We start from the raw sequence: 27,957 nt of genomic DNA, 5'->3' as shown, positions 1-27,957 counted from the left end.
CTAGATGGCTGTTTTCCCTCTAGTCCCCTGGTAATTCCTATGGCTCCGTAACTCTTTTCCTGTTTTTTTTTTTTAAGTTCAGACAAGAATGGAAAAGTGACAGTACAGAGGAAACAGGCTTACCAAGTGCAAAGGAAAGCCGTCTTCCGTTAACCTTTAACTACGTAAGCTCTGAAATGTGCACTAGACTTGAGTGTTAATTTTGCATGTTTTGACTTTTTTCTTGTCCCTTTAGTAGCAGATGCGTTCAGAGAAACTCTAGAGATATGGTTTAAGACTTCTGGTGTAGGTGAGGCTGTGGCTGGCCGTGGTGGAGCCTGTCAGGCCTGCGGGCTTGCACTTGTGCCTGCACGGCCTGGTGCCCGCCAGGCCCTGGGGAGAGCCAGTTCAGGAACATCATCAGGAGGCCACAGAGAGGAACCACTCTGGTCTGCTTTCATAAGTCTATCCATACCTGAAGTTTTATGGGCTTGCTCTTGTGAAGTGGTTAACTCTGGGAAGGAGTGAGAGTGAAAAACCAGCAGCGCTGGTGTGAGGCAGGGATGTGTGCCTGAGAGGCCCTCAGCAGCGCGAGCTCCGGTTAATGCGCCGCAGCTTTGGGGTTGGGAGATGTTTGTTTTGTCTGCACGGTACTGGCTCGGTCTTATATTTGGTTTTGGTCACTTCTAAAGCTGTTCAAGGAAGATTTAGCTTTGAAGTGAAGAGGAAATGTATTGGTGTTGTGTGACTCAAACTGCTTTGTGAGTATCGAAAGTGTGAATTGACAGCTGCTGCCTTCATATTCTCGTATTTTAATGCATACATTTTAATTGCCACATTTGGAAGTACTCAAGTCATTAAAAAAAAGGCAGGAAAATGTTTTATTAATACCCAGTTCTGTTGGTTTTACTTTAAGAAATTAAATCAAATCAAGTCCTTCAAGAGCTTTTAAAAGACTCGGGAATAGAAGTGAGTTTCAAATTTTTGCCGGTGCCGCAAAGCTCCAGAGATGAACAGAAACAAAACTTTACTGCTGTTCTTCTCTTGGTGTACTTGAGAATACTGGAATTTACAATTCAAATTTTACTTTGGAATGACTGTGGTGACTTCTTCAAGAAGTCTCCTTCACAGAGGGAATGTGATTTGCAAGGCTACAGAGCCTTGGCAAAATAATATGGGGATACCATTAATTGTGGATGCCATACAGGAAGCGACATAAGTAATGAGCTAGAAATTGTGTGGCTGAGATGGACTTCGGTATTTCTAGGTGGAAATAAAAATCTACCATTAATACATGAGCTACTATAACTGGCATTTCCTGACATGCAGATGACTGCGACAGTCAAGGTACTAGTTTTCTTGGGAATTTCCTAGCACTTAGTTTTTTTCCATCTTGGAATATGCAGACATGTTGATCAGAATAATTTGCGGTGGCCTTCATGGAAGCTCAGCAGAAAATATTTATATTTATTATATGAGAAATGCATATCCAACTTAAGGAGCAGAAGTACATATTGCATCACTAAACCCCAAACCCTTAGTGGTAAAAGAAAGAGTTTTTGGAACAGTTGCATTTTTGGCATGTACATCCAAAATACATTGGCAAGGCCATTGTTAAGCACAGTTGTCTGAGTTTAAATTTATAGTTTTGACTTTCCAGAACCTAACATCAAACCTGTCTGGTTCTCATTAAGATTCTCATCCAAAACGCACTTCTGCTCATTAAATCTGGCTTCCCAGAGTATAGAAATCTCTTTTTACAAGAGACAGAGCGTAAGGATATAAGATCATTTTTGTTTCCTCAGATTTAAAAATAAATAAACCAGTAACCAAGTCACTTAGAACAGAAATAAAAAGATAATATCTTGGTTCTGAAGAATTCATATATGTTCTGTTCTGTAAAGGATAGCATTTGAGAGACAACACAGTAGGTTACCCTTTATAGCAAACCTAGGTTCTGGCAGCTTGTATCTTACAGGTAGCTGTTGTGGAAAGCAAGGAAGTTTCAAGTTATTCTCAAGTTCTTTGTAACATTTGACTGCTAATTGACAATAACATTTTTGGCAACATTGAAGTTTTGTGAGCTATTAACACCCAGAAAAGTAACTACTGTGAGACCAGGCTCTGGTGAAATAGCCATCCAGCTTCTTAGAAGACACTTGAGTTACCAAATTTATTGGGTACGGTTGGGTATTCAGAAGGGGTGATGGAGAGAACTGAAAGTTCAGCCCTGTAGCTAGTCCTAGCAAAAGGTGTGCTGAGAAAAATAAATCTTTGACTTTAAAAACAAGTTTCATGTTTCAGGTAGCCAGTATTGCCTTCCCTGACAAAGAAGCTAATTCCCATGGCTACCTTGTTGTTTCTCCTAATTTTTAAAGAAGATGCACAGTTGATGACAGTAGCAAGCTAGATGTAACTATTGCAGATTTGAAATAAAAGGGAGGGCCTCGTGGGAGAAAGAAAATAACATCTTTGCTTCTTGTTTCCCTCTTTTTGTACTGCATTTTCAGAAGAAATTCTAAACAGCCTTAAAACCAGAAGGGCTTAGAACAAATACTGTAATGTTTTGCTCAAGCATCATAGGATCTCTTATCCTAACCTTTAAAAATTTTGATAAAGGTAATTATAATTCTATAGATGTGAGAACTCAAGTTATGGCATTGCAATTTGTCAAGCTGTATCATATCTGTTCAAGACTTTGACTTTGTCACATGCTCAGATGAGATGAATTGAGGCAAATTTGGGAAAATACTGAAAAATTAAACAATTGCTCAAGTAGGGTGAACTTGCTTATGAGATGAGAATTTTCACAGGGAAGAAGAGTCATTCTGTGTGACATAAAGTTAATATTACAGTTCAGAAATCTTATAGAGTAGAAAATGGGCTGTAAGGTTAAATAGCCCATCTTACTACTACGTCTGGACCTAGCTTTGTAAAGCTATTGCATACAGGTGGCCATTTTTCAAAATGGGAAGAGAGAGCTCTCATATGAGCATAAGATCCTGTCTAATGATTGTACAAGTGTAGAGCCCACAAGTTCAAGATCCATATTAAATATTAAGTGACTCACAGGAATCCTGTTTGGCTGGTTTTCTGCTTTAGTGTTTCACATACTAAACATTGGGGAACAAACATTTGATGCTTCATAAATGAGAGAAGTCAAATATTGGAAGTTACAGGGAGTCTCTCTCAGCTAATCGCAGAAGAGTTGTAGTCTGAGACTTAACTGGGTTCTGTTTGAAGTAATAAGTCAAGGGCGGGTGAAAATTGATTGCTTATTTTGTCTGATAAGAAGGCAGCACGCGAACAATGTCAAGAGTAATGTGGAAATAATCATTTCACTGTAGGTTGGTTGATTTGAGATTATTAATTGCATTTTCACTTTACTGCAGTAATAGTCTGGTCCTCCATTCAAAAATATACCTGGAGAAGGGGGTTAAAGGCTGTGTGTTGTGATACCTGGCTAACTTTAGCTTGCTTTTGCCTCTGAGTACTGTGAAAGAGATGATATTTCAATGTTTAAGTGGGTTGAGGATGGGTGAGTTTAAAAAAAAAAAAAAAAAAAAGACAATTTCTAAAATTGCTGACTTCTAATTAGAAGACTTGCTTAAAGGACAAAGAAGGAACAGGAACTGGTAGAGGTAGTCCGACATAAGGACCAAAGTAATCAATGCAAATGTAATATTGCGGAACGGATATGAATGGCCCTTTTGTTACCCCTGCGTAACTACCTCCGAGCTATAGCTGATGCCACGTGGGTGACTGGAGTTTATACAAAGACATGACTCAGCTTCTACGTTAAGGCCAGTGATCATACTCATCTTTTCACTCATGTTGTAGAATTGCTTACAAATAACCTTTGGGTATCTTAAAATAAATAATATTTCTCTCTGAATTTGGTATAGGAGCAAGTGCTTATGGTTTGACACTAAACAGCTTTCAAAATCAGGCTTTCTTTTCCCAGAATAAAATCAATTTGACCCTATATATGACAGTGAAACACAGTTAAGTGCTTCCTTTCTTTGCTGCACTAATGAATTTCTGTCTTACAGACTCTGGACAAATTTTATTTAGTCTGTTCTAATAAATGTGTTTCAAAAACTAATGTTTTTATATATGGAACTTTGTCCTCCTCTCACGTGTGTTGACTCCTGAAATGACTTGTTTAAGAAGTGTATCAGTGATAAAGCTAGAAGGCTGATCCGCAGCCTTGCCGATCAGAGCTCTTTCCACCTTGCGGTTCTGCCTGTAACAGGCATAACTGCTGCTGACTCAAAGCCTCCTGCGCTTTTGCTGCCATGGGTGCTTTGTAATGGCATCGTCTGAGCCTTTCTCCCCCTTCTGTTGGCAGGGACCACTCCGTATCTCCTCCTTAAGAGGACAACACCCCAGTATAGGCAGGATATGTTTGTGTCACAGAAAAAGTCCCACAACACGACCTGATTTCCTGAAATATTTCAGGACCTAGAAGTCACTTGTGACTGTTCCATGGGAAATGTGTGGTACTTCACAGAGTTCAGTTGGAGCTATGTGCAATACTTGTTCCAAACCTGATAGAAAATATGTGGGAATTTGCAGTACAAGGCTTCTCATGAGAACAATTTTGAAGAAGATTTGGAAACAGTAACCCGGGAATGAAAAAATGAGTAGTGGGGTTTTGTACATGGCAGTTTCTTGAAATTTGCTGAGAAGTTGGGAATGCTGCAGAAATCCTGGAGGAGGAGATATGTTGCATGGGGTAGACCAGGCAAATGGAGGTTTATTGTACGGATGTTGGTCCCACATAGCTGCTTGACTTCTAAACAAAACAAAAAAGCATTTTGGTACATAAATGTAAACTTTTCAGTAGTGGCTCTTGTGAATTTTTCTTTCTTTAGTACAACTCCATAAGAGCATGCATTTTGTTTTCAAAAGGGAGTGTGGTTGAAGATGTAAACTGCGATGTTTAATTTAGTGATTAGTTACTGCTGGATGGGTGGCATTAACTTATCGGGCAAGCGTACCCAAAACCTGTTTTCTGCCGTAGTTTGCTGTTTTGTGCTGGATGGCTGTTGATTGAGGGCTTTTGTGTTCTTAATGTGGCGGGGGCCCTTGCAAAAGGAAAATAGGGCTCTTCAGCTGGGCATGGCCAACCTGTGGCTCTCGAAGCCTTGACTGGCAAGCAGAGGGCAGAGCTCCACGCCGGGGCCATGTCAGCTGGGCAGCCACAGGGGTGGGCTGAGAAACCTAAAACCAGGGGTCTGGCTACTCGCTCCTCCTCGCTAGGAAACACAGCAGCAGCAGGAGTTGACAGTTTGCCTGCTCCCAGATTTGGGGTCCGCAAAAGGAGCCATGCGGCGTCTTTGGGGAACACCGGCCGCTTGGGAAATGCTTGTAGCTCAGCTCTTGGGGATACCTTGTGGCTCTCGCAGCTGAATATTCGGCTTAGGTACATGGCCAGGAAGGTTGGCTGCTGGAATGCTCGGTGTTAAAATACCTTTTGTGTTCATTGTGGAATGTGGACGTTTGTGGAGCTTCCTGCTTTTAAGGCAGAGGGATGGCAACTCTTGAGCCATTTATGCGTCCTCACTGTCGTCCTTCTCCTAAGATGACACCAGGCTGGTCTGTTCACCGGGCTGGTCTGTTGGAATTTAGAGCTGCAGCAAAACCAGCTGGTTGCCAGGAAAAAGCACTCTTGAGCCGGTAACTGCACTGTGTAACTGCCAGTAACAAAAGCATGAATAAGACATCTCGTAATTTATTCCATTCCTGACTTGTCATTTTTGTCATTTTGAAACTGTCACGGTCTCCAACCCCCCTACCTCGTACCTTTTTTTCCCTGCTATTATGTTTCTCTCCAGATGTAGCAGAGCATACCTCGCCTTCCCAGGTGTCCTTGCTATTGGGCACACATCCCCCTGGAGTTTCTTGACAAATCCTCAAAAACTGTGAAGGATTTTTTTTAACTGTTTAATCTCTCACGTTACAGGAAATGTCCAGGTCTCCTGCTTTATGCTGAACATTGTTTTGCAGCATCTTACAGGAGAGGTGCACTCGAATGGTACCGCCTGTGGCAAAGCTTTTGTCCCCAAGCTCTGTTCTCATGTCTTCCTGCTGCTTCCACGTTTGTGGTAGCATAAATGCTTTTGCTAAAGCCAGCCTGGCTTTCTTGCGCAGCTGTAACAGATTCTTTTGAAATAAGAGAAACAGGTACCCAGCCATCCTCCATCATCTTGCCATAAGCTCATAAATTTTGCCAGAAACAGCTTTAAATTGTTATAAAGACCCTCCTTGAGTCTGTGACAGCTAACCAAGGATTGTGCTGCTGGATAAATCTGGCAATAATAAAATTATCTGGAGAAATGAGCAAGGCCAAAACTGCTTGATCCTGCCTCGTGGAGCTGTTCTTTCAATTTCTGGTATCGATTTTCACCTAGAATCCTGTGAAGTATGAGCTAGAAGGTAGCTTGATGCTGACAAAAGTACCTGCATAACTGCCTTTCAATGAAATACTGAAGATGGCCCTTCCTGGATTATATGAGTTGTCTTTGGTATTTTACCAGATGGCTGGCGGTCCTGATGGGAAGCCTTTCCTGAATGTTTTCTTTCATGGGGGTCATGATTCACATCTGCGTGGATTTCTTGCTTTGGGAAACCACGAGTGGGTGCGTTGAAGGCTGAGGGCCTATGGATCAACAGCACCAGTAAAAAGCAAAATGGTGTGAGAGCAGCGGGAAGCAAGAAGCTCCCAAATAAAAAGTCAGGAGAGCAGTGTCTCCTATTTTACTTTGAGGTTTTGGCTTCTGGTTGGTCAGTCAGTTAATTTGATGTGGAAAGGACACAGAGATCAGAATAGTTTTAATTAAAACCAGACACAAGCCGTTCTGCGGGCCATGAGGCAGGCCTTTGGGAAGCACCAGCCAGAACGGCGGCCTTTCCGAGGGGCCTGCCCTGCCATGCAGCCACCAGCCCGAGGGGGAGGCAGGTCGTGATATTTCACTGCCCCAAGCGGGCTGTGGGAGATCAGGTCAGGGATGATTTTTTGGGTGAGAATTAGAATCAGGGATGAGTATGTGACCCAAGAAGTGGGGAGAGGAACCCCCTCAGTGGCTCCCTGTGGCGTGCGCCCTCCTGGAAGCCCACAGAGGCAGGTGGAGCGGGGCTTGGGATGGCCGGGCTTTCTGTGCAGGGGGGGTGGCTTTGGCCCCCGGGGCTTTCTGTGTGGGGTGGCTTTGGCCCCCGGGGCTTTCTGTGTGGTGTGGCTTTGGCCCCCGGGGCTTTCTGTGTGGGGTGACTTTGGCCCCCAGGCTTTTCGTGCGGGGTGGCAGGGCTCTGCCCGGGTTTTCACCCCGCGGAGGCAGCCACCCGGCTGCAGCACGGTGGTGACAGCGCCAGCTCCGTCTCAGAGCCACGGCGGTGGCACTCGTGCGGCTGCGAGGGGCGCTGCCGCCTCGGGGCGCCCGTGCCCCTGCCTGCCCGAGCCCCGGCGGCTCGGGGCCGGGGCGGGTTTATTTTCTTCTTCTTTCCTTTTTTTTTTTTTTTTTTTCCTCCCGGTGTTCCCTAGCGGAAGCACAAAGCCAGCGGCCCCGGGCCTCCCGCTCCTCTCCTCCGCGCTTTAAAGCCCGAAAAGCGGCGGCGCCCGGCTCCGCCACCCCCCGGACCTCTCCCCCCCCCCCTCCCGCGGGCGGGCACCGATCGCAGCCCGGGGCTCGGGGGGAGCCGGTGCCGGCAGCGGGAGGCAGGCGCTGCCCGAGGGATGGGCTGCTCCGGCAGCAGGCTCTGCACCTACCCGCCGTGCGCCGCAGCCAGGGTAACGCCGCCGGGCTCGCCTGGATCGGGCGGGGATTCGGGGTGCGGGGTTTGGGGGTTTTTGGGGTGATTTTTTTTTTTTTTTTTTTGGTAGTGATGCTGGGGAGCGGGGCGCGGCGAGGGGAGGAAGGAGCTGGCAAGGGGAGAGAAGAGGGGGGCTCCTGTGCTCCTCTCCTGGCTCTCGGGGGGTGCGGGGCGATGGCCACCCCGTAACGCACCCCACAAGGTGCCCTGCCCGCCTCGGGCACTCCTGCGCCCTTGTCAGCCATCGGCTGCCTTGTGCCCAGGGCTCCCGGCGCTCCACCCATCATAAAGTGTGCGACCGAGTGCTGCGGAGCAGGATTCAGATTGCCGTGGTATCCTGGAATAATAATAATAATAAAAAACAACCAACAGAGCTATTATTTCGTTTTAGAGTACAACTTCCTTAACGACAGGAGAACATCTGTGTGTTTGGTAACGGTGGGGCTGTTATCCTTACATGATTCATGTCTTGGCTTCTTGCTCCTGCCGCTTGTTTTGCTGCAGAGCACATATAAGTTGATTATTGGAAGGTGCCCTGTCCAGATCGCTAGTAACCAGTGTTTGGGTTTGTTTGTTTTTTCTCCTACAGAGGGAGGAAGCACTGAAACAACACAAAGAGTTATCTCAGGAGCTAGTTAACCTTCGAGGAGAACTGGGTAAGAATTTATTTATCTTATTAATCTCAATGAAAGCAGAAATGGGGCAGACCGGATCTCTGCAAAGACAGATGCCGTGGCGTTGTAATGGCAGGCGTTTAATTCCCTGGCTGAATCCTGCTCAGATGCTGCATCTCTGCGTTCGGAGCCTCAGCAGCATGGCCCCAGGTTCACTGAATCCCTGGCACCAAGCTGCCTGTGCCTGAGGAGCCTCCTCACGAAACACGCGTCTGATGACCAAAGAATTCACTTTCAGAAAATGGCGGGGGGATGTCTGGCAACGTGCACACTGTCTGAGCCCCAACTCTAGAGGTCTGCAGCAAAAATCCATAAACCTGTGAAATACGCTGCGCAAAATTCGCATTTTGCTTTAGTGACTTGTAGGTGAATGAGTGGGGAATTAATAGAAGGCAATGGTGTCGGGCTAATGAGATTACATCTTTGAACTCATCCTAGCGGTCAGCTATAATACGAAATTGAGCTGTAATGTGCAAGGGCTGCTTTTGCCAACTTTGAAGCTTGATTTAACTGCGTTAATGGCAACTTCATGTAACTTGTTCAAACTCAAAGCAGGATCACCTTGTGGAGTGCAAAAAGTCATTGAATTAAACTGAGGGTGCTTGAAAATGAAACTAGAGTTTTTATAAAGAGTCCACTTCTGTCAGGATGGAGCCCCTTTAAATAGAAAAAAAAAAACCTTCTAAAAGCAGAAGTGAAGAGTGCAGTGGTTTCAGATACATCACTTATTACTGGGGAGTCGAAGTGTTTATTTTCACATACTTTGGAAGCTGAGTGTTGTCTCAACCAAACTGGAGTGTAGGTCTTGTTCCATGCAGGTGGTGCACTTAGTGTTCAGATCTATTTATTAGCGCTGATTAATAGGGCGGGCAACTCCTGTGACTAATTAGAGTTGAAAGCTTGATGGGGAGGAAGGGGTTACCCCCAGCTGAACCAGCAGAGCACAGCTTCTCCTTGTCACCGTTACTGGTGTCCAGTTGAGAGCTTATTGCGAAATGCAGCTTTCTGGGAGCTTTACTTGGTGTTGTGTGAAATTGCAGTCTGTGAGCAGGGGGCAGCACAAGCAGCGAGAGCCTTGCAGCCTGGGTAGATGCAAGAGAGTACCAAAGGTACCAAACGCACCACAGAAATGTGTCAAGCTTTCTTTCCTGAAAGTTCAACACTAGAAAGCTGGGGCTTTTCTAGAGCTTAGTGCTCAGTGACCTCTCCCATGCTGCAATCTTTAACCTTTCTGCTGACGAAGTGTCTGGATTGCACTGCAGGAGCTGCTTTTGAAAGAGCCTTGGGTCCTTCTGGCCTCGTGTCCTTGTGCCAATGCCTGCCTGGAGCCTGCTGAAGGCTGGGGGCTTCCAAGCAGCCTGGCTGGAGGAGCTGCTGCTGCAAGGGAAGGGTTGTGAGGAGGGCAGAGGGCTGTGTCCCGCAGCAGCCAGCACTGTGTCACCCCACGGTGACAAAAGTAGAACTCGAGTCATAGTGAGGAAACTTCTTGGGTGAACCACAGAGTTGTGTTGTGAATATAACATGGATTTATATATATGGATTTACGGATTTATGAATTTATATATGGATTTATTTATAACATGGATTTATATATGCACACCTGCTAATCAGCTCTCTTTCCCCTGTTAAATGGGTAGAGCTGAATTTAAGATTCCCATAGGTTGTTTTGAGGTAAGGATTGAGAACTTTGGGTTCATAGCATCATTTAGGCACAGGCTGGTTAGACAGTTAAGTTCAGTTTCAGTCATCTTTTGGCTGTATGGACACACTGCCTCACGCAGGCTCAGGCTGATGTGTTTTTAAGGCATGTTGTTCCGCAGTTTGGGAACGAGCGGTCTAGGAAGAGGAACCAGGTGTGTCCAGCTTGGCATAGTCTGTGCACTGGATGTTGCCAAATTTGAGAGGAGCATGAAATCTGCAGCGTGCACCTTGCAGGTTTGAGTCCTCAGTTTCTGCCTTTGAAGTTTAATTGCATATGCTCCCAAGCTCCTTTGTTTTACCTTGCAAAACCAAATTGGCTTGCTATCAAACTGTCCGTTTTGCTAGATTATGCTGCAATCCCCTTTCTACCCAAATACGTTCCTGTTTAACGACTGCGTGTAAACATTTTGGGGTGGGGGGCTGGTTTAGATATGCATTGCAGTCCCAGGCTCTCACTTTGACAGCCACCGTGTCACCAAGCCGTGTGCGGAGGACACATACCAGACGCTGTCTGCTTTCTGCTTTCAGTAGCTGGAAACGCGTGTGAGGATTAGTGGTGATGATGTATTTGGGGACAGGCTTTTCCAAGGAGGTCAGTTTCATCATCAGCCATGGCTTTCCTTAAAACCTCCAGCCACAAAGACTGAACTTGGTGGTTTGAATGTAAACACCTTGGTCCTCGGATTCTAGAGCAGATATGAATGCTGTTTGGCACCTGTTTCTCTCCTTATTAAGACACAGGGTGATGTATAAATAATTTCTAGTTACCCGTTTAATTACGTAAGTAGAAATCATAAGAGTTGCGTTTCCTCAGAGGTACGAAACTACTCCCCAACATTAATTGTGCTTCCAATTGTTTTGGAGTCGCTTTGGAGCCCTGCTGGACACGATCCAGGCCAGTGCTGCTATGCACCAGCTGCTGCAGAGCTGACTCAGCCGACGTGTTGGCCCTTCGAAAACTGCAATGCAGGAGCATTTGTCAGTGGGCAGGAGGGACCTGCCTGCACCCCCGACAGCCAGACATATAACCCCTCCGTACTGCGATTGGTAAACAGTACTTTCTTCAGAAATCCCTTTCTGCTCTTTTTTTATTATTATTAATAAATGACCTTTAAAGAGTCCTTTGGAGGTTGGGATGAAAAGGCTGTTGTTTTTTACTAACAGATGGAGTGGATATGATTTGGTTGTCAGGTTATGGTAATTCTTGAAAATAGTTAACAGCAGCTAGACATTTCCATCAGCTATTTGGGGGGGGGGGGGGGGAACCTATCTTTCCATGCTTTTCCCTGCCTGCTGATACTCTAGCATTTGCAGTATTGTAGGATAGGAACTTTCTTCCTGGCAGACACCTGAGTGTTTCATATATGTATTCAACCAAACCCACTTAAACGTAGCTCAAAGCGTGCTTTTGGTTTACCTGGCTCATTTCAACTTGCCCAAGAACAAGACTGTGGCACACGGCTTAACGCCACGTGTTGTTAGTCTTGTGACAGAAGTAACGCCGAGAGAAACTTGGTCATAAACGGAAAGCGTGCTTGGGTAGAAGGATTTCCAATATTGAGAGTCTGCCAGAAACGTGACCTAATTATTGGGTAATAACAACAACAAAAAATCTGTAGGGAAGGAAATGAGCTTGTGTTTCTGCAGTAGACTCACTGGTCAATGGAAGGTATTCATAAATATTCCTACGTGAAAGATGAAGTTAGAGCAATAAAACGTTATGTGGTGTGGCATAACAAACACCATGCTAAATACTTGATGCTTTCTGGCAATTACTGGCTTTCACATCCCCCATACCTATTAAAATGCTGCCAGTTTACTGTGCTAGTGACCTCTGTTTTGAAATGTCAGACAGTCTAATGGGTTTTCATTTCATAAATCATAACTAGGCCAGTGAGTGACTTAGACAACTTTACGAATATAACTTTTGCTTCAAAGTAATTCAATTTAGGATTCCAAAACAACGTTATGTTTTCTCTTCTCTGAGCTATGGCGGCTTTTAGGGGAGAGTAAGCTGAGAAATGTTTTTATGTAAGCATTTGAGCCATAAGGACTGGATTGGTTTAGTTACAATGAATTGTTATATAATTAGAGTAAAACCAAACTAAATTTAGAAAGGAGGAGATATTACACATTTGTAAGGGCTTATCCCTTGTTATCCCTCGGCTGCTTTTCCTGGGAACGTGCAGTACACTTCTTGGGGTTTCTACAAAACAGGGCAACTTTTGGAGCCCTCTCCTTGACCTGGGGCTATGGTTCGTGCCGTTGGGAGCTGTCGCGGTTTGTGCTCTCGGAGGGAGCTGCTGGTGCCTGGTTCTCCACGCCTCTGTTTCTAGGTGTTGGCTGATGTTGCTGGCACACAGAAAGCTTTGCAGTCAAATTTGTGAGATGGAAGCGGCCGCTGTTAACAGCTACGTATGGATGTTAATTTTACATGTCGAAAACATTTCTGATATGAAGACATGCTGTTACCAAATGTCAGGAGCTTCCTGTGATTGCTGGGGGTAGTGGTTCCACCCAAAAGAACCAGGCTCTTCATGGGTAATAAACAGGTGTTGAGCATTAAAACATGGATTAATCTTGCTCTGTGTTGTAATAATACAGAGGGAGACTGTCCCAGGCTGACTGGGACAACCAAGTGGGGAAAAATATTAACAGATTTTCTATTTCAATAATGAAGCAATCTTGCTTCTGGCTGCCAAGTCCACCATTCTGTATATTCTATAAGCAGCCTGAAAGCTTAAAACTATTTAGTGTTAGAGATGTAGTGTAGTGTTAGAGCAAACTTAATGGGTGGATGGATAGTGCACCATTTCATCTGATTTTTCTTCCAAATGCCATTTGACCATTTGTCTCCTGTTGTTCCTTCAGCTCAAAGTCTGTGGTCTTCTTAATGAGTGGCATAATAAAGATGTGGAGTTGTGGAGGGAAGTGCTTCAAGGAGGCAGAGGAAGCACAAAAGCTCCGAAGCATGCACTTCAGCTGTCTCTGAAGTGGGAAAGAAGCTGAAATAGAGATTTTATGCACTACTGGAAGAGCACACGTTCCAGTTGCACATTTTGCTTCCTAATCAAGCACCAGTTCTATGAGAAAACTCTTGAGTAGTCATCAACCTTGGTTAGTCAGGAGTTTTGCAGCGTTCCCCTGTTGTGGATGAGTAGCCAGACCAAGGGATTAGCTGCAGTTTTTGTGGCTTGTCCCTTTCTTAAAACAAGGCAATGTCATTAATTATATTATATGCATATAATTAATTATATTATTCAGCGTGGGGATGGATAGGCTGTGAAAAATACTTGCTGCTGACACTTGAATTCTGAGTGTGGGGACAAACCATTTGGCGTACAGGACTTCGCATAGTTTGAAATAAATTCTTCAGTCGGAGTTTTTGCTGAAACATCGCACGCGCAATTTCTTGCACCACCATGATACTGGGAGCTCGCTTCTTGTGTGGTGGTCCTGCTCCTTGCTTGGACGGCAAGGATTCGGGTCAGAGGAGCACTCTGTGAGGACGCAGAGCAGCCTCCAGCTTTGTGGAGGCCAGACATCGCCTTCAAGGTAATGCGACGTTCAGCTGCCAGTGCAAGTTTTAAAAGTTAGTTTTTGTTTGCCCTTGTAACATCCGTCTTCTCGTAAATCTGAATTGCAAACTGGCTGAGCGAGAACTGCTGTGGCTACTCTCTTTGACAAAGGCGTGGTTTGCTCTTGGACTTTTTTCTGAGATATTTTGCATCATCTGAAGTTCTGTACGCTGACATTTAAAGACAAGACAAGGCCAGGCAGCAAATTCTTTTTAGCTCAAATGTAGAGGCAAATGGATGGCTCTGCCCTTACAAATAAGAATTGGATGACTGCTGCTTCCCCCGTTGGTTTTAGAGGAAGTGGCTCACTTGAAGCATTTTGCTACAATTATTTCAAATGAGGCACGTGAGGCTGCCTCTCGGCTATACTCCTGTTGCTCTGCGGTAAATGGTCAGATCAGTTCTACACGGGGCTGGTTGTATAATGCCTCCATTTGGCTCTCTGCCTGTTTCTTTGCATTATATAACTATGTCCCCTGTCTATCATGTTTCTTTTTCCCCCAAATGCAAAGCATACACATTCCATAACTGTACTGCTGTGACTGATAGAAGTGCAAATGCTTTTTTTTTTTTTTATTTTTTTCCCCAAAGGAATCTTAACAATAGTTCATGGAAGGAATTAAGATGGGAAGATAAAAATCTTACTTGGTGGTGGTCTAGAAAGCTGTGAAATCGGCTTCAGTTGCAGAGAATGCTGCGGTGGGTTTCTATTCGGCCTTTAGTTGCATCACTGCCAGTCACAGGATGAACAGCCTGGCTTGAAACTGTCCTGATCAGCAGGCCTTTCAAACAGAACTAGCACAAAGCTAAGCCTGCTCTTTATTAAAAAACAAGCCCCAAACCACCAACAACAAAAACCAAAAGCCCCACCACCACCAACAACAAAAAAACACCACTAATTCACACAGATATATGCACAAACTGGTTTCCACGCAGTACAGCCCACTGTTACACTTCCTTGTTCAAGTGATGTTCGGGGTGGTTGCAGTAGGGCCAAGACTTCATTACCTCCTCCTTAGACGAGAGTGCCAGTATCATTCGTTTACTCTCTCGCTCTTGATGAGCAAAGGGGGGCGGATCTGACACGTGTCTAAGCTCAGGCACTCTACTTGGGAAGACTGCTTGCTCCCATGACAGCTGAGGCCACGACTAGTCCAGGAGTCAGTCCTTGAAGATACTGTAATTCACATACCTTAAGGCTCAAACAAAGCTATGATAAGAATTTCCTGCAATGCCTCTACAAAAAATATGGATCTTCCAATGCTTTTATAGGGAGTTTCTATTTGTACTGTTTGGGCAGTGTGCCAAGCTGCTGTAAAGTGTGTGTACGCATGGCTTGCCCTGTATTTCATTCAAGATCACGTTAACATTCGAGTTGATTTTTTTCTCTTAAGTAGACGCTCATCTGACTGATCTATATACATAAAACCAAAGCAGTGAGGTCTGCGTAGAAGCAGTGTTGCTGAAGGTCAGTGACCATGCCCTTCTGTTAGGGGTTCTGTTCCACTTTGCTTCCAGCCTTTGGCTGCATAAGGTGCTTGCTCCAATTGTATTAGAAGGAGAAAATGGTTCTTCCTGTTCCAGCCCTTCTGGGTGGAGGTGTGAATGCTAAATTTCACACTCAGAAGTACAAGTTACTAGTTTCTATTTCGCCTTTTAATCAGCTGTGTAACCACAGAGACAAACCGAGGCAGTCTTCTCAGCTTACCTGTATTAATACAGGTGTGAGGAGAGCGGCCCAGTGTTTTGGTGTTTGATTTCTGAAGCTCATATTTAAATATCTCAGGTCTGTGCATGTTACCAAGTGTGTTTCAGACTGGTGGTTCTGTGCCACGCTGTGTAGGGCAGTCTGTGGCAGGCTGCAGTGACCCTCTGCTGCATATCTGAGCGTGATCAGCGTGCCGAATGGGTGGACTTCGGGATACTAACGCTTTTAATCTCAGCTAAGTGGCTTATATATCAAAAAGTGAAGCGCTCTGAAAAATACGCTCCCGAAATGGGATCAAATTAGGTGAAGTAGCAAATCCAATTAATTTTTTTTTATTAGAGCACTCCAGTATCTCTAGTGAGACATTCATTCTTCTACATCATGACAAGCTGTCACAGCTGTGCTTTCTGCGTGGGCTCCTGATTTAACTAGATTCAATTAATTCTCAATACACAGAACGGTGTATTTGGTATTTTGCAAAGGTCTTTTCATGTGTCCTTGGAGGTGGCACTCGTCTCACGGACAAATGATATTTGTATAACCCTATTGCTGTGCTGTGTTCCCCATCTTTAATGCCTGTAACGAGAGACTGTGAAATTAGCATTGAACTTGATCGGGTAACTTCTTTTTTCTTCTGACATCCTCAGTAACCACTTCTGCAGCTTGTGAGAAATTGGAGAGAGACAGGAATGAACTGCAGGTTGCTTACGAAGGATTTCTGCAGAAATTAAATGAGCAACATCACAGTGATTTAGCTGAACTGGAGGAGAGGCTTAAACAGTTTTATACTGCAGAATGTGAGAAGCTCCAAAGTATCTGCATCGAAGAAGCTGAGAAGTACAAAGCGCAACTCCAGGAGCAGGTCTGTGACATTTAAGTAGGAATATTCTCTAGTAATTGTTTTATGCTATAAATGAGTCTTCAGGGAATCCCAATTTTAGCTGTTTTTGAAGGTGTTTTGTCTAGTGTGAAACTCCACTTCACTGCAATTAAAAAAATGTTACTGCACTAAGCTGTCCAGATCGTAAGCTTGTGTTTAAACACGTTAGAAATTGGTAGTGTGCTGCAAGCTTCAATTACTTCTGGAGCTCTACTGGCTGTTTGAGGCAGCTTGAGCTTTAAGCTTTATAAAACCCCACCTGGCTCGTGAATTTGCTTTGCAGCAACTCCATGTGTGTGATGTGCACGCATCCTCCTGTTGGTATCAGTGAACTGTAAGGTTTTGTTCTCATCTATTAAGTGTTGTATGTGGCTTAGCTTCTCCTGTGACTATATGTTAAGTAGACATGCATGGCCTAAAGCCACTGGAACAATACTTTAAGCAAGGGTTAAGTTCACACACTAAGGGGAAAAAATCATCTTGTCGTATTGCAGGTGGACAATTTAAATATCACACATGAAAACTTTAAGCTGGAACTTGAAAACAGCCACTCAGAAAAAGTAGAGGAACTGAAAAAGGAATACGAATCCTCTTTTTCGGGCAAGTATTTTGTGTTCAAGTACCTACGTTATAGCGCTGCTAGTTACGGACAAAAATCCTTAAACACATCAAACCTGAATAAGGATGTTTCGTTGTTCTTGCTGGTCAGCTGTCTTTACAAATGCTGGTTGAATTCCTCCTTTTCCTACTGAACAAGTCCCATTTTACACACAGACATAACCACAATCCCATTATAGTTGAAGGAAACTTTCAAAACCGCTCATGGGCGGAGATGACTTTTTCTTTCAGTAAAAGATGTGTCTAAGGTGCAGTCTGCCCTCAAAATGTCAAGGTAATGAGTAACTGCTCTCCCCCCCCCCCTCCCCATTTCTGTATGGAGCACCTCAAAATTGAAATGAAGGATGAATAGGGTGGTGTAGTCCCCAGATTGACATGGGAACATTTCTCAACTTGAGAAATGTTACACGATGTTTTCAGGATACTGGGCAAAGGTTGTTTTTCAAGGAGGGCGGGGTTAAGTGTGCTGTTTTAAATAGTATTGCATCTAATTGATTTAAGAGGTGGTGATTTCCATCCTCCCTCCAACTCCACTTGGCAACCACATTTCCAGTGATCCTTTCACCTCCTTAAAATTGGTGACACTTCCTCTGCAGTTGAAGAGCTAGCTCTTCTGGGTGATATTTCCAGAGTAGGAAAGGAAATCTTTTTCTAGAAGTTCCTGGAAGACACAGGTTTTTTGTTGTTGTTGTTCCGTTTCCCTTTAGAAACTCAGTTTTCGTCAGATGTGGATCTTGTGTTCAATTCATCCTTCTGTTGCGTGTAGATGAACGCTTTCAAACTTGACTCATCAGCTACTGAAATGTGTATGCCAGGGGACAACCAGAAAATCTGAAGCAGCAATAAATAAGTCTGATGCTTTGTACAGGCTTTGGAGCAGTTTGTGATAAATGAGCTTTCCATGTTGTCACTGACTCTGCATCTGTGCGTTACCTGTTTTGGCTTTTTGTGCTTTTTCTTTCCAAAAAGAGTTTTCATTTTGTATGCGGTATTAAAAATCTGCAAAAAATAATTTGTTGCAGAGCTCAAGAATGCCCATGAATCTGAAAGGAAGTCGCTTGAAGATTCCTTTAAAGAGAAGCAGGAATTGCTAGAGGTATGTTAAAGGCTTGCGTCATTGCAACAGTCTAAAACTTCAAAAAGGCATTTTGGGGATGAGCAGTGAATTTTTGGCCTAACTACGCCCATCTTTTCATTTCAGAAAAAAATTGATGAATTAAAATGTGAAAACGAATCTCTGAGTGAGAAGCTGAAATTAGAAGAGCAAAAACAAATAGCCAAAGAAAAAGCCAATCTTGTAAGTCCAGATCTTCAAAAGTAAAGCAGGCAGGGGCAGATCTCGTAAGCCTGGGTTTATTTTATTGCATAATATGAAAGGTGTGCAATCAAATCTGATAGAGCTCTGATACTTACTAATATTTTATTTAAATGGATCGCCTACCAGAAGTTTTTGTCAAGAGCTACAGTATTGTTTATTAACCTTACCATTATAAATATATAAATCTGTTGAATGTGTAAGTTACTGTCTAAGTTAAAGACCTCACTGTATGCCAAAGGTGTATCATAGCTTGCTTCTAGTGAGTCGATAAATGTTCTGCCAGTACCATGATCAGGGCGTGGGCTGTCTTGTGCCACTACAACAAACCTCTCTTCATGTACTTGAGTTTTTAATGAATTTGATTCATACTTGTTGCTGATGAACCTTTTAGATAAACTTTTGTTCTGTCTTGCTTTTCCTCTGAAAGCTGCTGTCATCTGTGATGCTCCTGGGATTAGAAATGTGCTCTGAGAGGAGCCTTTCAAGCACTGGGGATGGCTAGATACAAACATGCTTATCTTTCCAGTGTGACCTATAGTACTGCTACAGTATTACATGAAGAGAAATTCTATGCTTTAAAAAGTATTTAGGATGCGTTGTTATTGGCACCTCCCAGATTTTGTCAGTTTTGCTACTTTAAATGGGCAGTCTGCATTGGTTTCCTGGAAAGCAGGTCATGTGCAAGTGTAATTGGTCTGTGTTTGACATGATGGGATAGTGTTAATTACAGGGGGGTTGGCCATAGCTGATTTGTATGCTTCAGCTACTTAATTTGAGAATTGTCTTCCAGCACACTCCCTGTTTTAAGACTTGGTCAAATACTCAAGTCAGAAATTGAAATAGAGGGATAGTTACATACTTGGAAAGAGGATAGTGAGATGAGAGCAGAAAGTAAGAAAAGTGGGATGGAGGAAGAGCTGATCAGTCAGAGGAGAGCAGAGCAGAACCCCAGTAACGTGACCTCTGTCCAGCTACAGGGAGCCCTTCAGATGGAAAATGATCTGTTGGGCATTCACAGAGCTTTGGGAGAGGAAAAAGCCAGAAAAAGACATCTGCTTTGTGTGTAAAAAGTGCAGACTTACCTAGGAGAAGCTCCTCTAATTTTCACTGAAATTTAATTTATTTTTTTCCTCTCTTGCTATTTATCCTAGTGGCAGGGTAGAGCTGCAGCCAGAAGAATCTGCAATCAGTGTTGCTGTGAGTGGGAGAGGTGATAGCAAACAGAACATGTTACGTTGCACACTGCACTTAGCAGTTTGAACTGTATCCCACAGCAATGCTCAGATGTTCTTTCAGTTTAGAGCACTAGTCGAGTGCCTTTACGCAGCTGCAAATACGCATTGCATCCTGGCAGCGTAAGGCGCTTTAGAAGCTTGAGGCTTCTGTACAGAGATAAGGATTTGACACAGTGTATTGCTCTGTAGTAAGCACACATGCTGCACTGCCAGAAATCCCATTAGTCCTTTGAAGATAGAGGCATTTCCAATATTATGTAAATAGCATCAACTTGATATTCCTATCTTTTTTGCTAGAATCTTCTCAGGGCCTTTAGTCTTGTTATCTGGCTTTGTGTTGTACTATGAGTAGCTGATGTGGTGGCTGAGATGTAACTTTAAAGATGTTTTAATGCAGAAAGAAAGGGCAGAAAGGAAAAATAAAATGAACAGACAGCAAAATGCACTTAAAATTTTCAGGTTAGTTTTTCTCCGTAGCTTGTAGGTTCCATTTAAAGCCATAAAAGAGAGGAATTAAGTTGAAATTGTCTGCCTCTCTCTGAGACAGTACTGCGTACCCTCACACTGACCTATGTTCAAAAGTAGAAATTGAACAAGAATCACATATGCCACAGTCCTTAAAAGCAGGCAGCAGAATGGAAGAGACACAGACAATTGGGCCTTTGTGTTACCTGCGAAATGTGCTGGCTCTGTACCTTACAGCCCCCGCTCTGTGGACTGCGTCCCCCAGAACTGCAAGCATCTCCCTCCGAGTCTTAAGTTTTTTGATGTGGCAACGAAGCTGTTACTCAACGTGGTACTTTTTGGTACTTTTACCAAAATGTGCTAAAAGAACTTTTGTTTGCTTTAAAGATAAACTTAGTTATACAATACACTTAATCACTGATTAACCTCTGTTTGTTTTCTACTCATAGTACCTGGAAAGGGACTGAGACTTGTTCTGTTTCTGTATTTTTGCTTGTGACTTTGCCTTTGAAACGTTAAGAATGTTTTACTCTGCAGTGTTGGAATGGCTCCTTACTTTGGAAAGGACATCCATGACGAACACAGACCCTGCTCTGCGCCCCCCCCCCCCCCCCCCCCCCAAAAAATCCAAGTGCTGGCTTGCTGTATTGTAGATAAGTCATAGATGTAAAGCAGCGTAATACACAGTAACGTAACAGTAATAATGTAAAAGAAAAAATGTTTAATTTCTTCTTACGAGCTAGCTACTTTCAGGTACAGAACAGTGAAAGTCAGCTACAGCCAAGTTCATAGCTGTATAAACTGTGCGCGCTTTTTGAACTACTTCGGCACCTGAAAACTCTTCGAATGTTTATGCTAATTACCTCTTGGGATGGGTTGTGAGTAATACGAAATAAATTTTGGAACTCCTAGCCTTAGAGGGAGCCTTTCGGCACTCCTGCAAAACAAGTTTGGCTGTGACAGCTTTAGTGGTTTCCCTTGACTCACAAGGATTTTTCACATGTGTACAAAACGTATTTTCTGAACACCTGCTAAGAAAAACTGTAACTGCCACTGTAAAATGAGGACAAACCAAATCAGATTAAAAAGCAGTACTGGATCTTTTTCTCGTTCAAACCTGTCCGACTTGATTTCACTTAGAAATTACAGCTGTCATTACAATTTCTGTTTTCTTGCTCTGTCTAAATAGAGAAATAGATTGTTCATGAAATTCAGGGTAATAAGGAAACTTTGTGGAAATCTTTCAGAAAAACCCGCAGATTATGTATCTGGAACAGGAGCTGGAAAGTTTGAAAGCAGTGCTGGAGATCAAGAATGAGAAACTCCATCAGCAGGATGTAAAGCTAATGAAGATGGAAAAACTGGTGAGTTTCCCTTGGGGTCTGCCAGTTTTGGACCGTGCTTCTGAGTTACGTTCTGGTAATGATTTCAGGCTGGTCAGACTCGCACGCAAAGATCAATTTTTGTGTTTGTTTAAAAGGAAACATGCGATAATAATGTGAGACACACTGCAGGTACAATTCCATTTGTATTGGGCTGTAAAGAGGGGGAAGGAATTACCAGATGCTCCAAGTAGCCCTTCCACCTCTTAAGACAACTACTGGGTTGTATAAACTCTAATTTGTGGCAGGACAGGGCCCTTATCCTGGGCGGAGCCTTTGAACACTTGTAATATTTCCTTAGGCAAGATGTTAATGAGGAAGTATAGAGAGAGGTTTGGGTACAAGGGAATATGTTCATGCCAGTTTTTCAGTGGTGCACAGCATTGTGTGCTGCCTAGTACCACTGATCTCCAATTACCAGAAAATTACTTGTAAACCTTCATCTCTTCTGACAGAAGTTTGCCACAGCAGAGAAGCCCTTGGAACATAAACCAGTTATTAAATGGTCGTTTTCCTTAACTTTTGGTAACATCCTGCAGCAATGAAGTGAAATCAGAAATAACAGGGAGAGTTGTTTATGTAGGGGAGCTCTTTGATTCATCGCTCTAGCACGTTATTTCTAGACAGCCTTCAGTCTGCAACAGCCTATAAAACTGCTGCCTCTAACTCGTGGAAGTTACTAGAATCTGCTCGTCGAGCAGCATATACCTTAGCCAGTTCCTCTTTATTGGCATCTAATCAGCACAAGTGGCAAAATGCCAGCGTTACGCAAGAGTAAGGTAAGTAGGCCTACGTAGCTACTACAGAATATTCAGCTGCGATAGCTGGTCAGTGTCGCATTGCTCTGCGGTCACTCTATCTGCTTTTGTGCTTCTTGCAACAAAGTCTGCAACCTTCAGACTAGGAATGTCTGCTGTATGATAGTTAAGTCGGTAACTTGAATATATGCATACGGCTTTTAGTTTAAACTATGACCTTTTGTTCTAAGGTGGAAAACAACACCATCCTAATGGATAAATTAAAGAAGGTTCAGCAAGAAAATGAAGAATTAAAAGCTCGGATGGACAAACACATGGAGCTTTCAAGGTGAAAAAGATCTCGGAGTTTTAGATGTTCTTATTAACCTGGGGAAGGTGTTCCATCTGTACAAATATTAGTGACCATTTTTTTGTAGTTATCTGTAGAAGAACACACTCCTCCCTTCCCCGCTTCTATCTTTACAGATGAGCTTTCTTATGTAGAAAACCAAGCAGAAACAGACTGTAAGGAAGTAAAGGCTCACCCTTCAGTTCTCCAAAGCAATGTTTCAGGGAGAAAAAGCAACTCAGAAATGTCATCTTACAATAGATTGTTATAGGTCCTTCAAGTACTACTGGCTTGTAAGCTAAACCTGACTTTAGTTGTAACTATTTCAGTTGAGTGATTTGTGCCCAATTCTGATCAGTGGAAAGACCAGTACATTTTAGTTAGCAATGACAGCAACATTTAACTTGGATAAAATGTGTCTGAGGTTCTCCGAACTTCAACTGTTACTTTAATGGATGAGAAAACCCTTTTAGTTTGAAGGAAACTACAGAAATTCAGCTTCTTTGTAGAGCTGAGCCTGAAACAGGACCCAAAAGCTCCAGTAGGGCTGTTTAAAAGTATCGGTCGTTGTAAGTAAGATAAGTCTCACTTCTCAGGTGCTTTTCCTGGCCATCTTCACTGGCCTTTAGGAGTGCTTCTTATTGGAACTTTCTCCTGCTTTTTGCAAGCTACAAGTCTAAATCCAGCAAGGTTGTAAACATGCTCAATCCTTCTTTAATTCTCACTTTAAGGAAGTAATTTACTTGTAATCAAAGCAAGATTTTATGCAAGCTCAAACTGTCCTTTAACAATTAATACTGTAACCTCCAACTTCGGTTACGTTCTCTGATGTAAATTTGTCTTTTGCAGGCAACTTTCTACCGAGCAAGCTGTTTTACAGGAGTCACTAGAGAAAGAATCGAAAGTAAACAAACGTCTGTCAATGGAAAATGAAGAACTTCTATGGAAGTTGCACAACGGTGACCTATGCAGCCCAAGGAAACTGTCTCCCAGTTCTCCATCCGTGCCTCTTCAGTCCCCACGAAATTCTGGTAACTTCTCTAGTCCTACAGTATCACCGAGATGACATCTCTGAGAGAAAGGGGATTGCATTTCATTTGTGATCTGCAGAACTGATCCTAACTTTAATCACAGGAGCGAAAGCTATATTAGCTGAGTATGACGACTAAACATAACTGGAAACTTTGGTGCAAAAATGACGATAAGAAACTGAGAATATGGGAGTAAGATGCTCACGTTGCTTCTCCCCAAAAGACTTGTTTATGACCTCTATGGACATCGTTGCACAAAGCACTTACAGAGCAAGGAAAGACTTGTTCATTGCCTTTTCACCTAACTATAAGAAAAAGCTCAGGGGCTTAGAGATAACGATCACAACCTTTATAATATGTTCCTTATCACAGACACTTTTTTTTAAAGGCTGTGTGTGCGTGTGTGCGTGCGTGCTGTGGATGGAATGGATGTAACACACTGTGCGTGTGTCTAATGCTGCCTTCTTTGCTGTGTATGTAATAAAAGGATAAAAGCTGAAGACTATATACATTGACATGTACTTCCTTAATAATGGTGTCAGTATGCATGCTTTTAGCAAAGAGTACCCGCACACAGAAACGAGGAGAAACTGCCACTAGTACTGTAGATCAGTTTCCTCTATCTTTCTGACTTCAGTTCAGTACAAGAATGGTGTGAAAAGCGTTGTCAATTGTCTCATTAGCGTGTTGGCCCCCTGTGTATGCTATTCTGAATGAACTTTAAAAACAAATTGAATTGCAGCCATATTATGGGTGGATTCTTGGTCTAATATCCATGCACAGCTCCATCGATTACGAGGAGACTTCTTTTTTTGCAGGTTACAGTGGATTTTGGCTTTCAAGTCAACAGGGTCATAATCCGAATTAGAACCAGGCTATCCCCAAAGGTCAAAAGTTCTTAGTACAGTTGCAGGTTTAGATGCCCAGACTTATCATCTTACCTGAGGAAAAGGAATCACTTATTTTCCTCAAAACAGCATGTCCATTGCTGAGGAAAAACAAGATTTGAAAGCCAAAGAGAAAAATGCAATAATTGTTGTTAGGTGCATGCTTAACTCGGTTCTCAAGAAGAATCTTAGGTTATCTGTGAATTTCAGTGTATCTGGTGACGTTTGTTTTTCAAGCTATAGCGTTTGTATTAACTTTCCTCGGGGTTGGCTAAATTTCCCTGTGGAAGAAGGGGAAGGTGGTAGCTGTGGATAGTTATCTTGCTAATTCTGCTGTATCTTCCCTTTTAGACTGCAGGATATCGAGTGTTTTGCCAGTTCCTTTGGCAAAAGATCCTGTACGAGAGATTCTGTAGAGTAGGTGAAAAAATTGTCCTGCCTGCTGAAACTGGAGGCTGAGGGTGTCAGCATTTCTGGAAATGTTGTATGCTGAGCTTCAGCTTAAACGAGGTAATCACGTAGCTTTGCTACTCCCTTGGTCAGACCTGTTTTAAGATCTCTGCAGTGTATCTACTAAACACAGGTTCCACTTCAAATTAGTATTACAAAACTCTCTGTGCTTACAGAAACCTGGGTTTTACAGTGCCACTTCCAGAACCATCGTAATACTTGTTTTAGCTAATGCTATTAACTAGCTCTATGGTTAACTGTTACGGTAAATCACATCTAAGTTTCCCTGTGTTTTCCGGTAGCTTGAGAACAGGAATCAAGGGGATGGGAAGAGTGTAGGGAACTGAACTAGAGAACCACTTCAAACCATGTTACCCAAGACTTGAAAAATCTTGGCTAGTAATGACAAACACAAAAACAAGACTTAACAGTGCTCACACACTAAGTAAACATGTAATGAACTTGTGGCTGACTATTACTTAATTTTACATGATGTGCAAATTAAGGGTGCCATTTTTATGGAACATTATGCTCTCTTAACCCTCTTTAAAGCACTGTACATGCCACTGTTAGTGGTGTCAGCACTTAAAATGTTTTCTAGGGGTTTCAAATTTAACTATGAAAATCCTCTGTGGGCTAAAATTTGGCTTAAAGTATAGCTTGGAACATTCTTATTTGCTATGGTCAAAGAAATTTGATTATGTGTATTTGAGCCGAATGCTTAAAAAATAAATTTTTGTACTGATTGAAGGCTTTTTTTTCTCTGCTTGTATTAGTCAAATGATCTTTAATCTAAGAAGGAACATTCTTCTAAATACTTAACATTTCTTAGCACCTGTTCAGTACAGCAGAACAGCAATAATGAAGCTTCACTGCACAAATTATTAATGTTCACCTAACCCTTAGAAAATTTTAACTATGCACTGCCACTCTGATGTAAGCAGAAATTATACAGAGCTTGCTTATGATTATTAGTTATTCAGTTCGACGTGGCTGGTTCAAAAAAAAAGAGAATGTAGATAACATCACAGAATTATGCAATAATAAAATACTTGAGTATGTTTGGTTTAATCTACGGAGCCAACGTGAATATACCTGGTAAAGGCATCCTAAAGCATTCCTCTTACAAAAATACTCACTTTATTCAGGATTTATTCAGGATTCTGTAAGAAAAGCCACACAGTTTAGCGATCTAACAAGTCAAGTCACAAAAACAGATGTCTAGCACTGTTAAGAACTTCATCTTAGCTGGGATGTCAGAGCCTCAGGTAAAACATTCAAGAAGCATACATTCAGATGCTTGATGATGAGATACAGTATGCCCCTTCATGTAGTGGAGAAGGGGAAAGCTTTTCCAGTCTACCAGTACAGAGCAGTAAGCACGGCATAGTAAGTAATACAAAACTGTAGAGGGCAACTCTAGGGGTAAGTTAACAATACAGCTTGCGAGTAGAACTTTTAATGCTGTTAAGAAGAAACAAGTAATTCTTGTATATCAAAATCAGACCATGTAAGTACCTGCTTACAGTTTGTTGGTCAGAAAGAACTAAATATTCTGTTCATTTCACTATTTACCTCCATTTAACTGAGTATTAATATTTCAAGCTTCAATTTTAATACTATATGTTAGCAAAGGCTTTATTTGGGTCCAGTAACTTTTACATATTTCTGATTTCTTTAGCACCGTTTTCTTTCATAAAAAGCTAGAAACCTGCTTACTTAATGCATTCTAAAGGTCTAGTGCTATCTGAGCAATTATACAAGTGTTTTTCTTCAGCTACTCCACCTTAACTATCTCTAGTGATAAATTTCATAGGAAGTCACAATGACACTTGTAACTGTACCAAATAGTCTGTTGTCATTCAAACTATCCATAACATGTTTCATGCCTCTGCAATACTTTTCTCTAAAGGTGTGTGTTTACTGAGTTACACTATACTTGCAGTAAAACTTGAGTTGAATCATTTCCTTATGCTAATTGAAGATTGGTTTCTCATGACAAACTCTGCGGATACTTGCATGTAACCTGGTATCAGGCGATTCGTGCGGGAAATTCCTTCTAGACAGCAAGTAACCACTGCTCTTCAAAACTGCAGTTGCCTGACAACAAGGAAATAACTTAGGGCTGCGCTGGAATTTTTTTTTTAAAAAGTCATCAGAAAGTTGAAATAATAATTGAACCCTTAATCTTAAGAAAAATACCAGCAGTATATTGCTGCTGCTTTGCTTTAGCAGAGCAATGACTAGGGTAGGGAAATAGAAATAGCAATAGTGGCAGGTTTAGGCATATGATGTTGACAGATCACTTAAGATTTCATTTCCCAGGCATCATTCTTTTGCCTTGTGTCACTATTCATTCACATGGAAATGTGCATTTGCATCAAGGCAGAAAGAATCAGGCCTGCCCATGAGGCTTTATGGGAAATATGAGCTATGTTAAAATACATGGTAAAATAAAGACTTTTTCTCATAATTTCTGATGATGAGAATTATTTTACCGTTTGCAGTGAAGAAGAAAACCCAAGTTCTTCCTTAAAGGTGCTGCTTCTGTAGTTACCATCAGGTCTGAGACCTGTATATGGTCAGTACGTGTAACTATTAAACCTGAGGGACACTACTCGTGCAATTATGCAGCAATGGATTTACTTAATCGTTTTCTTTCCTGCCAAACTGTCACCAAGAAAATGATGCTACCACATGAAGCGACATAGTATTGAACAAGTCTGAACAGGTGACACTATCTCCCACTCACTAAATATTTTAAAGGAAATGAATTGTCCAACTGAAGGCTCAAAAACAGTTTGAAATTTGAGATGCTGGCACAGCTCCTGTAGTTCAAAGCATTTTACTTTTCTGATAAAGTGTCAAAAAGGAATGAAAACATTACACAGCCTCATCCAGAAGCTCAGAGATTATTAAAGTTACTTTGGTCAGATTAAAGGCTTGCCTAGGAGAGAAAAAAGAGGGGGTACAAAGTCCTCATTTGGGTAATACTCTAAAATTATACAATACCTATTTAATCATTTGTGGTAACAATGCATGTTCTTGATGCCTTTTAATGGCAATGAGAAAGACTGTGTAAGAAGTAGTTCTCTGATAATTTTCTAAGTTGGTCCTACTGCTTGCTACATGGACTTTTTTTTGTAGCTACCT

The 27,957-nt window shown here is 42.5% G+C and overlaps 1 protein-coding gene across 10 annotated transcripts in view; it reads left to right on the top strand.

Annotated features, from left to right (window-relative positions):
* Positions 1 to 23,972, top strand: part of MTUS1 (microtubule associated scaffold protein 1) — a 113,165-nt gene extending 89,193 nt beyond the window's left edge. For 9 of the 10 annotated variants that reach the window (XM_040556934.1, XM_040556935.1, XM_040556936.1 and 6 more), the window contains 8 exons: positions 8,381 to 8,447; positions 16,100 to 16,314; positions 16,827 to 16,932; positions 17,973 to 18,046; positions 18,152 to 18,247; positions 21,216 to 21,332; positions 22,339 to 22,436; positions 23,286 to 23,972. In XM_040556934.1, coding sequence (XP_040412868.1) covers positions 8,381 to 8,447; positions 16,100 to 16,314; positions 16,827 to 16,932; positions 17,973 to 18,046; positions 18,152 to 18,247; positions 21,216 to 21,332; positions 22,339 to 22,436; positions 23,286 to 23,502 — 990 coding nt within the window. In that variant the 3' untranslated portion in view covers positions 23,503 to 23,972. Of the gene's footprint in view, positions 1 to 7,574; positions 7,769 to 8,380; positions 8,448 to 16,099; positions 16,315 to 16,826; positions 16,933 to 17,972; positions 18,047 to 18,151; positions 18,248 to 21,215; positions 21,333 to 22,338; positions 22,437 to 23,285 lie in introns of those variants that run through there. The other variant, XM_040556944.1, reaches the window with a different exon arrangement.
* Positions 23,973 to 27,957: the final 3,985 nt, after the last annotated feature.

The sequence above is a fragment of the Cygnus olor genome, chromosome 4 (genome assembly GCF_009769625.2).
Source record: "Cygnus olor isolate bCygOlo1 chromosome 4, bCygOlo1.pri.v2, whole genome shotgun sequence".
In the NCBI taxonomy this organism is placed as follows: Eukaryota; Metazoa; Chordata; class Aves; order Anseriformes; family Anatidae; genus Cygnus; species Cygnus olor.
The sequence above is the reverse complement of the archived record's forward strand: the minus strand, read 5'-3'. Positions and strand labels throughout refer to the sequence as shown.